Source organism: Parasteatoda tepidariorum, chromosome 1, assembly GCF_043381705.1.
Source record: "Parasteatoda tepidariorum isolate YZ-2023 chromosome 1, CAS_Ptep_4.0, whole genome shotgun sequence".
Lineage (NCBI taxonomy): Eukaryota > Metazoa > Arthropoda > Arachnida > Araneae > Theridiidae > Parasteatoda > Parasteatoda tepidariorum.
This window is the reverse complement of record NC_092204.1, coordinates 88,299,965-88,313,610: the sequence shown is the minus strand read 5'-3', so window position 1 is coordinate 88,313,610 and position 13,646 is coordinate 88,299,965. Positions and strand designations below refer to the sequence as shown.

Sequence of the window (13,646 nt, the reverse complement as noted above, 5' to 3'; positions counted from 1 at the left end):
TTGAACCCACACTGTTTAGTTCCCAAGCATGCTTGGTACTCTTTTTATTGATTTACTGAAAGGCTGCGTCAACCTTGGCCAGTCTGAGGATCGAACAAAGGACCTGCCTCATGATAGCGTAAAGCGCTACCACTCAGCTAGCAGACGTCAAAACTAAATCAATTTATTAAACCATGTTAAAATGATTGAAAATAGAGTGGCATCTTCCTTGGAATCATCGCAAATTGAGTATGTAAAAAATAACTACCTATTCAAATTTGAAATTCACACGTCAGAACAGAATAACATTGTGTTTAAAATATCAGAAATGTTTAAATTTTTTTATTTTTTTTGGCTTAACAGCAGGTACTGAACTTTCGTTCTTTACCGTGGAAGTGTTTTTCATTTAGCGTTACCTAGTGGGCACCTGTGAACCTAAATCACTGAGGCGAGCAATATTACCCACGCCACAAATACCTGTTCATAGGATGGGTCACATTCACACAACACAGAGAGAAACATCCATGCCCAGAGCGGGTTTCGAACCCGCACACATTGGCTTCGCAGTCAGGCACGCTAACCGCTCGGCCACCTGGCCAGCAATATCGGAATTTGGATGATCGTGTAAAAATTTTATAAAACAAGAAAAGTAGCCGAAATAGCTGCTGGGAAAATGTGAACTTTGCGCCTGACAATATTATCTTTATTAAAAATACCAAATTTGTTAAATCATGTAGGGATCACCAAACAAAACAATTAACAACTATTGGACAAGGGTCGAAAAAATAAAGTTTAACAACAGAATCGTCGTTAATCGAGAGCGTAAAGAAGTGAAAACTTTAATTTAAATTAGTGTGCGGTAACAATATCATATTAAAAATATCAGAATTTAAGAAATTTTGTGGAAAAACAATAAAAAGTGTAGATTATTAGATGTTATCTAAGAATTTTTTCTATTGCATTTTTCTGTAGTGAGCATTTACAGTCGAACTCGTATATAACGAGCACAAAGGGACCGTAACATGTACTCGTTAAATCCGAGTGCTCGTAATAAACGGGTCCTTAAAGCAGGCGTGCAAATAAAAGTGGGGGGGGGGGCTTGGGAGGTAAAATGATTAAGTTTACTTAAAATTTAATTAATACTTACTTACTTTAATTACATTAATTAATTTAATTAAACACTTTTCTTAATTTAATGACAACTAACCCCTTCCCCCCAACAAACTAAGAATATCCAAATTATTAAGCAAATTTTTCTGCTTGCACTTTTAGAATTGGTCCACTCGCGGGTAAATCAGCACTACGTTGCACCTTCATCCATTTCAATAACGCTTCGTCCAAATCCTCTTTCGAACACTTCTTCAGTCGTTTACAGTCTGTTTTATTTTGGTCGTATGCATCCATTAAGTTGTCTTTGTTTTTTAGCAGTGTGGAAACAGTAGATGAAAACAATCCATACCTTTTGCAGATTTCGACTTTTTTAACACAGTCATCCAACTCCCGTAAATTTTTTACTTTTTCGTCAACCGATAAAGCTTTAAATTAGAGCGATAAGGGCAATTAAGTTTCAGTCCGCGGGTTTTTTTTTTTATTTCTCGCGCATTTCTTATCATTTTGAAAAATAGATGAGACAGAAAGACTAGAAAGATGAGAAAAAAGATTGCAAGACAGAAAAATATTGCTCGCTAAAACCGGATCTTGCTCGTTAAAAGCGACTTCTGTTCCATAGACTGAACATTGAGCCAACCAAATATTCTCGTTTCCCTTGGTAAATCCGAGTTCTCGTTAAATCCGAGCTCGTTATAAACAAGTTCGACTGTATCATTTTTTTAATAAATTTTTTAAAAAAAAATTTATTTATATTTTAACTACCAATTTGCTACTTGCTTGTTGGCAAAATTGCACCCTGATGGTAATGCATGTATAAATAATATAGTGTCTTTATTTGTTTTAGGCTCAAAATAGAGAGAATGGGAAGTTAGCTGCGGCTAAGATATGTGAATTGAAAGGGGAAGATGACTTGGATGATTTTACTGTTGAGATTGATATTTTGTCAGAATGCAAACACGACAATATCGTAGAATTGTTAGAGGCTTACTTTTATGAAGCTAAATTATGGGTAATTATATGTTTTCTGCTGTTATATTATATGTTGTTGTTGTAATTTGATTGCGGGGGTCTGTCCACGCTTTTTAAAGAGGTATACTTATTTTGTGAAAATTTAGACATGATTTGTGAAAAGTAAAAATTTTGTTAAAAAAATTAACCTAAAAATATAGTAAAGAAAATATTTTCAAAATTATCACTACAAATTAAAATCAAAATGTGTAATTAACCTGGGATTTATCATTTTTTAAGAAGATATAAGAGCAAAATTAAGTGTTGGGAAGGATAATCTTAGAATTCGCCTTTTTAAAATTATTTTATGAAACTACCATTATCCATTTTTTCTGAAGTTGAATTGGTGAAGGAATTGAATTTGTTTTTTATTCAAGAATCTCGAGTTTTGTGTTGAGTTTTTATGTATAATTTTTAATACAGTACAGAATCCGTAATCCGGAAATCAGAAAACCGGAAAACCAAGAAACCAGAACGAAATTTGATACATTTTCCCGCCATTTAAAAAAAAAAAATTTTTTTTTTCCTCATAAGATTTTAGGATTTTTCTTTTGAAAGATACCTTACCATCATTTTGGGAATAATGATTAGTGTATTACTTCATAATTTTTTCTTGTTTTTAAGATTATTTCCAAATAAATAAATTTTTTTAATTGGGTTTAACAATAACAAAAACGGCTTTTTGTAGCAATTCAGAAAACCGGAAAAATCAGTTATCCGAAATAGCGATGGTCTGGATCGCTGCGTTTACTGTTAAATCCTATTGGAAAGTTTATCTATAACTGTTAACGATTATAATAACAATAATTCTTAAAGTCAAGTATTTTATCTTTAATTATCAAGAATTATGAAATGTTATTGTTTGCTACGATTATTCGTAAAAAGTTATATTTAATTACTACTTCTTTATATTTAATTGTAAATTCATGCATAATATTCTTATTATAGTCTGTTCAACGAGAACTGATAGCGAAAGTAAACAAAGCGGCGTGCTATTTGGCGAAATACAGCTGTCTACTTGGCGCCAGAATAATGACAAATAGCGCCTATCAAACAAGCAAAAACTCTTATTTTTAGAAGGTTGTTTGTTTCGCCGTGGTGTCTTTTTGTAAGTGTATCATGAGTAATATGGAAAATAAAGCGATGGATTTAAGTCCTCCTAAAAAACGACAGAAGAAATCTTACATAAGTAAAGCTGAGAAAGAAATAATATTGAACATTTACAAAACGGAAGTGCATTCAAAATAAATATCAATTTAAACGACGAGGATTCATTTTTACTTTTTAATGATATAATTATTCCTTATTATCCATGATTAATTGATCATTAATACAGTAATTCTTAAAATTTTGTTCTTTTCTGAGTAGTTTAATATAATTATTTTCGTTATCGGTACAGTTGTTAATTAAGTACAGAAATTCAAATGTTACGTAAAATTAAATAATTTTGACACTTGATTCTATTTTTTCAAAAACCTATTGAATTCGAGGTTTACAAACTGCTTTTTTTTATAGGTTAAGTGGGTATATTTTTCTTAACAAAAGATTTTGTGAGACATATAAAAAAGTTCCAAGTTTCTTTTAGTGTAATTATTTTCGTAATACTTCCCTTAGAAAAATAAAGATAATTAACAATTTAAAAATACAAATAAATGCAGTTCCTTCTAATATATTTTTAAATCAATCGGTGAAACATAAAACTATTTTAAATATTATTTAACTTCTAATAAATTTTAAAAAAAATTGTAATTATGAAAATAAAAGAGTATTTTTTTAACATTTTTTAACATAACTTTCAATTCTATACGACTTTTACGATGGAATTATAAAAGTTATGTTTTTCATAGATATTTATGCAAAATATATTAAAACTAATTTAATCAAAACTTAAAGAAATATAAATATATATTAAAACTATTCTTAAAATAAAATTATGTGTTTACTGAAACACTTAGAAACGTATTTTCATGAAAATATTTTAATTTTGCACTTTCTTATCTAATTTTAAGGTATCAAAAACCAAACATCGTTTTCGTTTTTCTATAAAAGCGAAAGCTCTGTCGATTCAAATGAAATCGCCCATTCAGCGAAGAAACCGTTAAAGTGGCAAACGTTGGCGATCAAACAGCAACCCTTTTGTTTACTTCCACTCTCAGTTCTCGTTGAACGGACTATAGTAATATATCTGGATAAAATTACATAGTAAAAATACCTCAAGCTTGTGCTAATTTGAATTTAATAATGTTATATGTATTATTATACTTCTGATTATTGCAATTTTGAATTTTTTGCAATATTTTGATCATGATTTGTATTTTGGCATGTTAAAAAATGAAGCATATATAAAAAGGTAAGATTTATAACTGAATGTAAACAATACTTTCATTTCATTTATGAATGCCTGACATAAATGATAAGTAGATGAAAATGTAAATATAATATGGATATATAATACTTTTATTGCTCTTCCGAAATTACTTAGGTTAGGGCATTTTTTTCTCGCTCTATTGAATTTAAATAAAAGTACATTATGTAAGTAGTATAAAAAAATGTAGACCAGTGTTTTCATCTCAGAAAAAAAATGGGTGAGAATTTCTCACCCTTTCTCAAAAACAGGGTGAGATTTCAAAAAGTTAAGTGAGATTTCAAAAAAAAATATTAAATAAAAATCCTTTCTTTAATTATAATGCATTTTTAACATCTTCTAATTTTTAAAGCATTGAATATTGTTGCTGCATCATCATATGGAAAATATCAGCTATTCTCATTAGGTTGGTCTAATGCGTATTTGTTTCGTTTTGATCGTTTCTACCCACATTTGTTTCATTTTCATTTGTCCGTTTCGGAATCGAAGATATTGGCTTTACAAGGTATTTATCCATCTTACATTAATGTGCAAAAAATTTGAACGTCTTACATGAAGAAACCTTACCTACGGTAAACACGTGGTTGCAGAGAAATGCGTTCTGAAAGAGGTTCCGTGGTCCGGAAGGATGGTGTTCTGTTGTTCTTAAAGGTTCTGAACAATACTGGTAAATAGGGAAGCTAGATAATGGGGCAGATGTTGAAAATAATAAAAGATCCAGGAAGAAAAGTGAAACGGATTTTATTCTAAATGGCGCAAATGAGAAATTGTTTTCAAAATGCAAGAAATTCGCGAATTTTGAAATTTTTTTATAGAATGCGCGAATTTCTCGCGGTAATCATTTTTTAATGCGAGAATATAAAAAAATATGCGAGATTCTCGCGTTCTCGCGCTGTAGTGAAAACACTGTAGACCTTGACATATTTTTAAAGTTACGAATGTAATTTATTTTATACTGTACATATTTATTATCACTAATGTAGGGGGGCATCAAAAATATTTTTGCTTACACTTGAAAATCGGCATGGGCCGGCCCTAGATAGAATCACTGGTATAAATTCTAGTTTAAGTTAATTCCCCTCCCTGAAGGTTGTGATTTAAATCTAAAACTGATTTTAAAATTTTATCAATGCTTTATTTGATGTTTACAAACTGTTATAAAAATATTAAGTGTAAAATTCATTATTTTTGTTTTTAATTTTATAAGCTAAATTTATGTAATGTTTAAATTTTAAGAATAGTATTGTATTTTATATTATAAACTGTTCATTATAGTGTAAATTCATGGCTTATATTGTTGGCTTAGATAAAATAAAAATCTTTCTGTGAATTCAAAATCTCAATTTAAATCTCAATTTCTGTGAATTCAAAATCTCAATTTCTTGCAACTAATTTTTAACCTTTGTGACAAAATTTCTTCAGAAATCACTGAAGTGTTCTAATTTTTGTTAAACTCCATTTTGATTTTATTTCATATACAAGCATATATTTCTGTGCTTGTATATGTATTATCTAAGCAGTTTTTTGATGTAAAACTGACTTAAATATATATATCTGTAATCAACAAGACTAATCTGGAATCGTATTTTTAAATTTTCTGATACTAATTTGCTTCTGAAGAATGCTAATTTTTGTATTACGTACTTCTTTTGAATGTTTTATCCCTTAATGATTTATTTTCTTTTTTAGATATTAATTGAATTTTGTGAAGGTGGTGCTGTAGATACTATAATGGTGGATCTGGAAAAGCCTTTGTCTGAACCCCAAATTCGGTATCTGTGCCATGAAGTCTGCCAGGGTCTCCAATTTTTACATGAAAACAAAATCATCCATAGGGATTTGAAAGCTGGAAATATCCTCCTAACTATGGATGGAGGGGTTAAATTAGGTATTTGCATTCTTATTGAGAATTAACATTTTAAATAGGAATGTAACGAATAGTGATTTGACTGAATACTGAATATCCGGCGAAGGAATAGCAACATTGTTTTTTACAAAAATCATTAATAAATATCATTTTTATTTAGAAGTAAGTTTAGTCATAATTGAAAAGTAAGAAATACTTAGCTGTATTATTGGTATGTGGTAATGGGAAAAAGACTTTAATAGAAATGTAGATAAATGTAAGATAACAATTAGAAATATTTAAGATAAAAAACACTCACTAACAGCTAGTAAAAAAAGAGAAAAGAGTTGAAAAGAAATAGAAAAAAATATCCTTTTAATTCTTAAAACAAACTTTAATGCTAGAAAATGATAGTTTCTGCAAAAAGAAAATTTATCCATAAAACTTAAAAAAAAAGATGCCAATGAGAAACACTTAAAAATACTGCGCTAAAAACGTCTATAAAAAAACAAAGATTATATGCTAAAACTCAACAGAAAAAATAGTTTTTGAACGAAAATTTTCAATCTGCATCTTCAAGTAAAAGTGAAGATTAAAGTCTAATAGGAACCCTCTTAATGGACACATCATAATAAAATTGTCTATAAAAAACATAAGTCTTTTAGAAAAAGAAGCTAGATGGAAACCAAAACAAACATCATTAATTTCAAACAAAAGGTTTAACGCTAAAAGTATTAATTTAACTTTTTCACACTGCCATATTTTTCGGAAAAGAAATTAACTATAAAAGCATAGCGCTCATAAGAAACGGTCTTTAAAAAATGTTGTCCTAATAAAAGCGCTGATAAAAATGAAAGTTAATTAAAAAAAAAAGAAACCAAAAGAGAAAGAGAAGAAGAAAAAATTGTTCTTAGTTTTGAAATATGTTAAGAATCTCAGTTTTCTATGTTACTAGTTATCTGCCTTACCATACAAGAAAAAAGTGACAATAAAAGAATGGAGTTTATTAGAAATGCTTCGTTAACATGCTTTACTTTTGTTAAAACAGAAAAACAAGCAAAATTGACACTAAAAAAAGTTCTCAATTTTTAAAACGTGAAGTGTTGCTTGATATAATAATAAAAAAAGAAAGTAAACATTAAAATACTCATGGTTTATTATAAAGTAAACTAGTTTAAATTCTTCAAATTTTGTTTTCAATGTGACTTTCAGAACATAAATTAGCAAGTTTTAGAGCTTATCAATTATGCGTAAAAACTATTTATAATAATGCATAATAAAAAAAAACGATTTTAGATTATTCTTTTTTAAATCTAATAAAATTCCCCCCTTCCCCCCAAAAAAACTTTGAAAATAATTTTACAAATAATACTTTGCTGAAAATTGGCGAAAGGGCTGAATATTCGTCACATACCTAATTTTAAATACCATTTTTCGCTGTTAATGTCTTAAATTTTAAGTGTTTCGATTTGACATTTTTATAAATAACTGTTGTGTATGAGTATTCTTTCTAACTGATTTTTAGAAGGGTGGCCCACCCTTTATGCTCCTTCCCCTTTTTGTGAAAATGTTGTTCCTCTATTTAGAAAAAAATTGCTCTTTTATTTATTTTAAGAAAAAGGTAACATGGCAGGAGCCAGAGACTTCAGATATTACCATAATTAGTAGAAATTATTTTTAGACTGTCATTATAAAATACTATTATTTCTTATATTTATTTGAGTATTTTTAATTCTGTTTTGAAGAGCACTTATCTAGCTAGATATAATTAATATATTTAGCAATATTGGTGCCCTTTAAAAGGGAAAGTGCCCTTGCTTTTGAAAAAACGCTCTGCCCTATTTTGTCTTCAGGAAATCTCTGGTGTACGTACTATTTTTTATTAAATGTTTTTTCACACATTTATTTATTTATTTTTTACTTTTTTTTTGACTCTTCAGATTAATAACTAATTAAAATTTAGCATGATTTTTTTAAAAAACTGTTACTGTTATACCAGAAAATTTCAGAACTTGGGAAATTTTCTTAATGCTATTTTGAGCTTTAAGAAACTACAAAAGATTTAGAAATTTTACTATAAAGGTTTGTTCTATTCTACTCTATTTTAATTCCCAATTAAAACAATTTTGAGTACCAGTGTTTTTATTGTACTCTTATTATTATTATTATTTTTAAAATTTTATGAATATTTATTAATATTTTTTTCTGTAAAGAAAAGTATGAAAATGTCACTAGTCTAAAAAAAATCTATTTCAGTTCATAAGAATAAAATATTGCAATTTCAAATATATGAAGTGTGTCATATCCTGTTTAAGGTACTGACATGTGCTAATATATTGTATCAAATTTCTCAGTCTTATTTGCATAAATTAAATTGTTTTCTTTTTTTATCAGTTTTATTGCACATTAGTAGAATTAGTTTTCTTCTCTCATGTTTAATAATTATGATTAATAAGAAATTTTTTACTGTATTTACAAATGTTGTATATTTAAATAGTTTATCATTTAGATATCAATTTTTTTAAATTTTTTTAAATTTTAGCTGATTTTGGTGTGTCTGCTAAAAACAAGCATACACTTCAAAGGAGGGACTCATTTATTGGAACTCCTTATTGGTAAGAACGTTTATTATTATTTATTATATTTAAGTAACCAGTGCTTTATTAAGCATGAAATGTATAACTATTTTTGATTGTACCATGGAAGTAATTTTTGTTTCTTTCTACAAACAATACCAAGCTTTGAAATTGCTATATTTTATTATCATAGCTGTATTTAATAGGTTCAAGGAAATTTACTTCAATATCATTACCATTGTCAGGGATGAGTATCCTCTACGAATTTCCACTTTTTTATGATTTTTACCAGTCTTTCACTTTTTGTGTTTTCAATTTCAACTATTATATCTATTAGAGTAATTTCCGACTTCATTTTCCACCCTCTGAAATCGAGCTGAAAAATCTTTCGATCTTTTTATGATTGCTAATATAATCAAGATAAGAGTTCTTTGTTAGAAACTAGTTATTTTATCATGATCATGTATAGTCTTTGAAAATTATTTTCCATTTTGTTAACGTATATAAAGCTTTAAAATATTTTTTGGGTGCTTAAAAAGTACTTTAAAGGTGCTCATCTGTTGTTGAGAAAATGAGCACCTTCTGTTCTTACATCTTATAGCAGGGCTCAAAGTTGTCCTTAAATTCCTTAATTTCCTTTAAAAAAAAAAGAAAGTGTTCCTTAATTATTAAACACTTCAATAAATGTCTGGAAATTTTTGTGATTTTTCCAAATTTTTTTAACAGGAAGAATAAAGATTATTTATCTAAAAAAGAATTGAAGGAATTTAAAGTTCAAAAATTGTGTTTTATGCCATGAAAAAAAGTAAATAGCAAAATGAACTATAAAGTTTTCATAGCGCTGTATGATATTTATTTGCTCCCAGTGTTAGAGATAGTTATCCTTGATTTAATGGCATAAAAGCATTCTATTTGGGAGAAATATATAAAAAGCTCTTATCTCTCTACTCCTATCTCATCACTGTATCATACTCAACTGTTTTTCACTAGAGAATCCTCATATATCCGTATATTACTTAACGATTTTCCAATTTAGACTATTTTCTCCTCTTTTTCTGTAAACAAAAAGAACAAAAAAGAAATTTTTTTATAACTTAATTTTCTGAGTTTTTTTAAATGTTTCTTTTTTCACTTGAGTGCAGGAACTACTATAACTATTGCCAATTGTATATCTGGGGATCAATGTTGGTATCGTACAAATTTCTCCCATCCTGAAATTGTGATTAAGGGGGGACCCCCACCCTGAAATGGTAAAATATTAACGTTTTTCTTGAATTTTTTTTAAGTAATAGAGACAATGCAGAAACTCCTTGTTTTTTAAAATGTTATTTACCTACAATTTAAGTCTATTTTAAAAATTTTGCTTTTACAAAATAATAAAAAATAAGTTGGTGGCAGCTCCGTGTGTGGCTGGTCATCAAAAAGTAGCACCTCACTGGCCTCATGGATTTAGAAGTCCTGAAACATAGGAAAACGATTTTGTTTAGATTTTCTGAAACATAAAGATATTATCTAAAAAGTAGCATAGCGGTTTTTTGATATTCACAAAATTACCTACTTTAAAAAAAAGTTAAGTTTTTCTTTAAAAAAAATATTCATTAAAATACTAACATAAAATCGAAATATTAAAATATCAAAATCCTATGCTACTTTCTAAAGAATATATTTTTACGCGATTTAAAATGAAGAACAGTTTATTTCGTTGTATAGATCATGATAAAAACGTTGGGCCAGGTCAAAAAACATCGTTTTGATAAAAACACGTTTAAAGTATTAACTTATGTTAGGGGAAAACGTTTAATTTCATATATATAATGGTCGATAAAGGAAATGCCTACAATAAGTTTCTATATACAATCAGCGGAATGGATGAGACACAAAAAGAATGTCGCCCCTCCTAATCCGGCCGAACGGGCCTTTCTACCTGCTTAGCGACGAGTCTCTATTTTCCGGTATAACTTCCAAACAAAGTTAGGTACCGAGAAATCGTTTTTGACAGACATTAAGAAGGGTACAAAGATTCGAAAAATGCATTAAAATGTTTTTCGAATTTTTGAAAAATTTAGGGTGGGTTTAGAGGCAATTTAGTCTTTAATTTTTGTATTATGGACTTCCAGCTCTGTATATGTAAGTAAGGAAAAAACACATGGCGGTTAGCTATTGGTTGGCATGTTACTCACATTTAACACTAGCAAACTCCTAACTAACACAGTGACACTAGCAAACTCCTGTTTATTTCTGTACTTTCTTTTATTGTTTCTGACAGAGCAAAAATATTATCATTCTAAGCAGTATGATAAAATATTTGATAACGCGGTAGGGAAACCCGGATTATTTGTTGTTAATTGTTCTGGTTATAATTGTTCTGTTAAATCTATTTTTCCCCACTATAGAATCTATTGTTTTTGTTCACCAACAGGATGGCTCCTGAAGTTGTTCTCTGTGAAACCTTTAGAGATAACCCTTATGACTATAAGGCTGATATTTGGAGTTTGGGTATAACTCTGATTGAACTTGCTGAAATGGATCCACCTAACCATGAAATGACACCTATGCGTGTGCTGCTTAAAATTCAGAAGCAAGATCCACCAACTCTTACTCAGCCATCAAAATGGTATATTTGGTGTTTGGTTCATCATTTATATTTAAAAAAAAAAATATATTATTTTTGATTTTTTGAAATTGTTTATAGTTTATAAAATTTAAAACCTGTTTTTATTATTATGTACTTATTTTGTGGTTAATTTTATTTTTGAAACTTATTTATATTTTCTTAGGTCTAAGCAGTTTAATGATTTTCTTACTAAATGCTTAATTAAAGATCCTCAAAAAAGGAGCAGTGCTAAAGAATTACTTGAGGTAAATAATTTATATTTGTTTAGATTTTTATAAAGTTTCTACTTTTTATTTTCTTATCTTGTTGTGATTTGGCTTTAATATGATAACAAAATTTGACTTTGATAACAAAAGATTTAAAGTTATCAAGTTTTTTTAAAATTCATTTAAATTGGTTTTCGTTTATCTAAGTTTTTTTTTCTTCACATTTGAAATAACTTTGAAGTACTTTAATTTCTTTCAGTAAATAATTATTTAATTATTGAATGAAATTCTTGATGTTTTTTTTAGAATTATTACCTGTTAATATTACTTTTCCCTGTGTTTGAATAATGTGCTAAAAAAAATTAATAATGTAACTGAAAAAGTATTTTTAACAGCACCTTTACTACAATCACTTATAAGTAAGTAAGGGCAGATTTATTCTTCCTATTTTGCTAAAACAAAACAAATGATAAATTTTAAAAATCTCTTAGAGGAACTTAGTTGAGAATATTTTTTTAGTTTAACTCTTTATAAAAGGTTTCAAAAAGTCATTATCTTCAGAACTGGGCCTTATATTAAGAGTGGAATTTTAAGAATAGAATGTGTTGTTTTTGTTATTTCGTTTTATGTCTGGTATTTTTTAAATTTTGTTATTTAGAATAAAAAAATGCTGCTTTTACTTATGTTAATAATTATTATTATTTTCTTTAAACAAAATTAAGGGCAAAAATTATTTAGTTTTGTGAAAGTTCTGAGTGACATTTTATCTAAAGTACTAATGTTACATACAATGACAGACTTAAATTTTATTTTTTAGCACCCCTTTATTGCTTCAGCTTTGGATAACAGACCTTTGAGAGAATTGATTAGTGAACATAAAGCAGAAGTGTTTGAAGAAGTTACAGAGGAAGATGATTATCAAGAAGTATGATTTATAAATATTCATTTTATCATAACAAAAATGTCATTGTATTATCATGTCTTATCATAACAAAAATGTGTACATATAGTTGATAATAATTCTCTCTAATGTTTAGGTTCCTTCTGGTTTATCATCTTCCCACATGAGTGTAAATAGTGAAATAGGTGACAGTAGTTCCAATATAAGCGATACTTCGGATACTTCTAGCTCTAAACGAGAAAGTATGTGCTTTATTTCAGATTTACTTTGGTCAGGAATGTAATTTCTTAGTTTTTTTTTTCATTACTCTATTATTGATTACGATTACAAGTTTTTTTCTGCGTTTTTTTATATGTTGTAATCACTTTATTTTTAGAGAAGTAACTAAAGTATTCTTAATTTATTGTGTAATAATTTTTACAAAGAATTAAAATTTGAAGCTAATATTACATAATAATTTGATGAACTTAGTTTTAGTTTGCTCTCTCTTATTAATAACTCTGGATAATTGTATCTTATTATTTTGTTTTTAACTTATTTTACTTTATTTTACTTATTTTTTGTTTTTAACTTATTGCAGACTTACTGTCTGCAATCACCAAAACTCATAAGGCTTACACCTTAGCAGTTGCTACGGTTATACGGATTGCTACAGTTAAACTTTCAAAATAAATATGGGTTGTTAGTTTTTTTTTTCTTATTGCATAGGTCAACAACATGGATAATAAAAAACAATAATTTAAACTGTTATTATACAAGGCTTAAGCACAGTTCAGAAAATGAATAAATAGTTTTCTCATGTTCCATTTAAAAATAAGTTTTTTCATTAATTCCTATTGGAAATGGGGTTTGCTGTTTCTATAGTGGCTGACAAGTCAGTAACTTATAAGATTGTTTGATTTCATTGTCGAGTACATATATATATGTAAATATTTATATAGCCGACGCTCGATAAAACGACCCCTGTAGTTTAAAGAACTGTGGGCGTTATAATGTAAATTTGCTATAACGGGAGTACTCAAAACTATATCAAATATTTTC

General features: G+C 28.1%; 1 protein-coding gene across 1 annotated transcript in view; it reads left to right on the top strand.

Moving 5' to 3' along the window:
• Positions 1-13,646, top strand: part of LOC107444946 (Sterile20-like kinase) — a 42,017-nt gene that overhangs the window by 2,677 nt on the left and 25,694 nt on the right. The window contains exons 2-8 of the mRNA XM_016059225.3: positions 1,934-2,098; positions 6,152-6,350; positions 8,851-8,923; positions 11,304-11,498; positions 11,662-11,743; positions 12,522-12,629; positions 12,742-12,847. Coding sequence (XP_015914711.1) covers positions 1,934-2,098; positions 6,152-6,350; positions 8,851-8,923; positions 11,304-11,498; positions 11,662-11,743; positions 12,522-12,629; positions 12,742-12,847 — 928 coding nt within the window. The remainder of the gene's footprint in view (positions 1-1,933; positions 2,099-6,151; positions 6,351-8,850; positions 8,924-11,303; positions 11,499-11,661; positions 11,744-12,521; positions 12,630-12,741; positions 12,848-13,646) is intronic.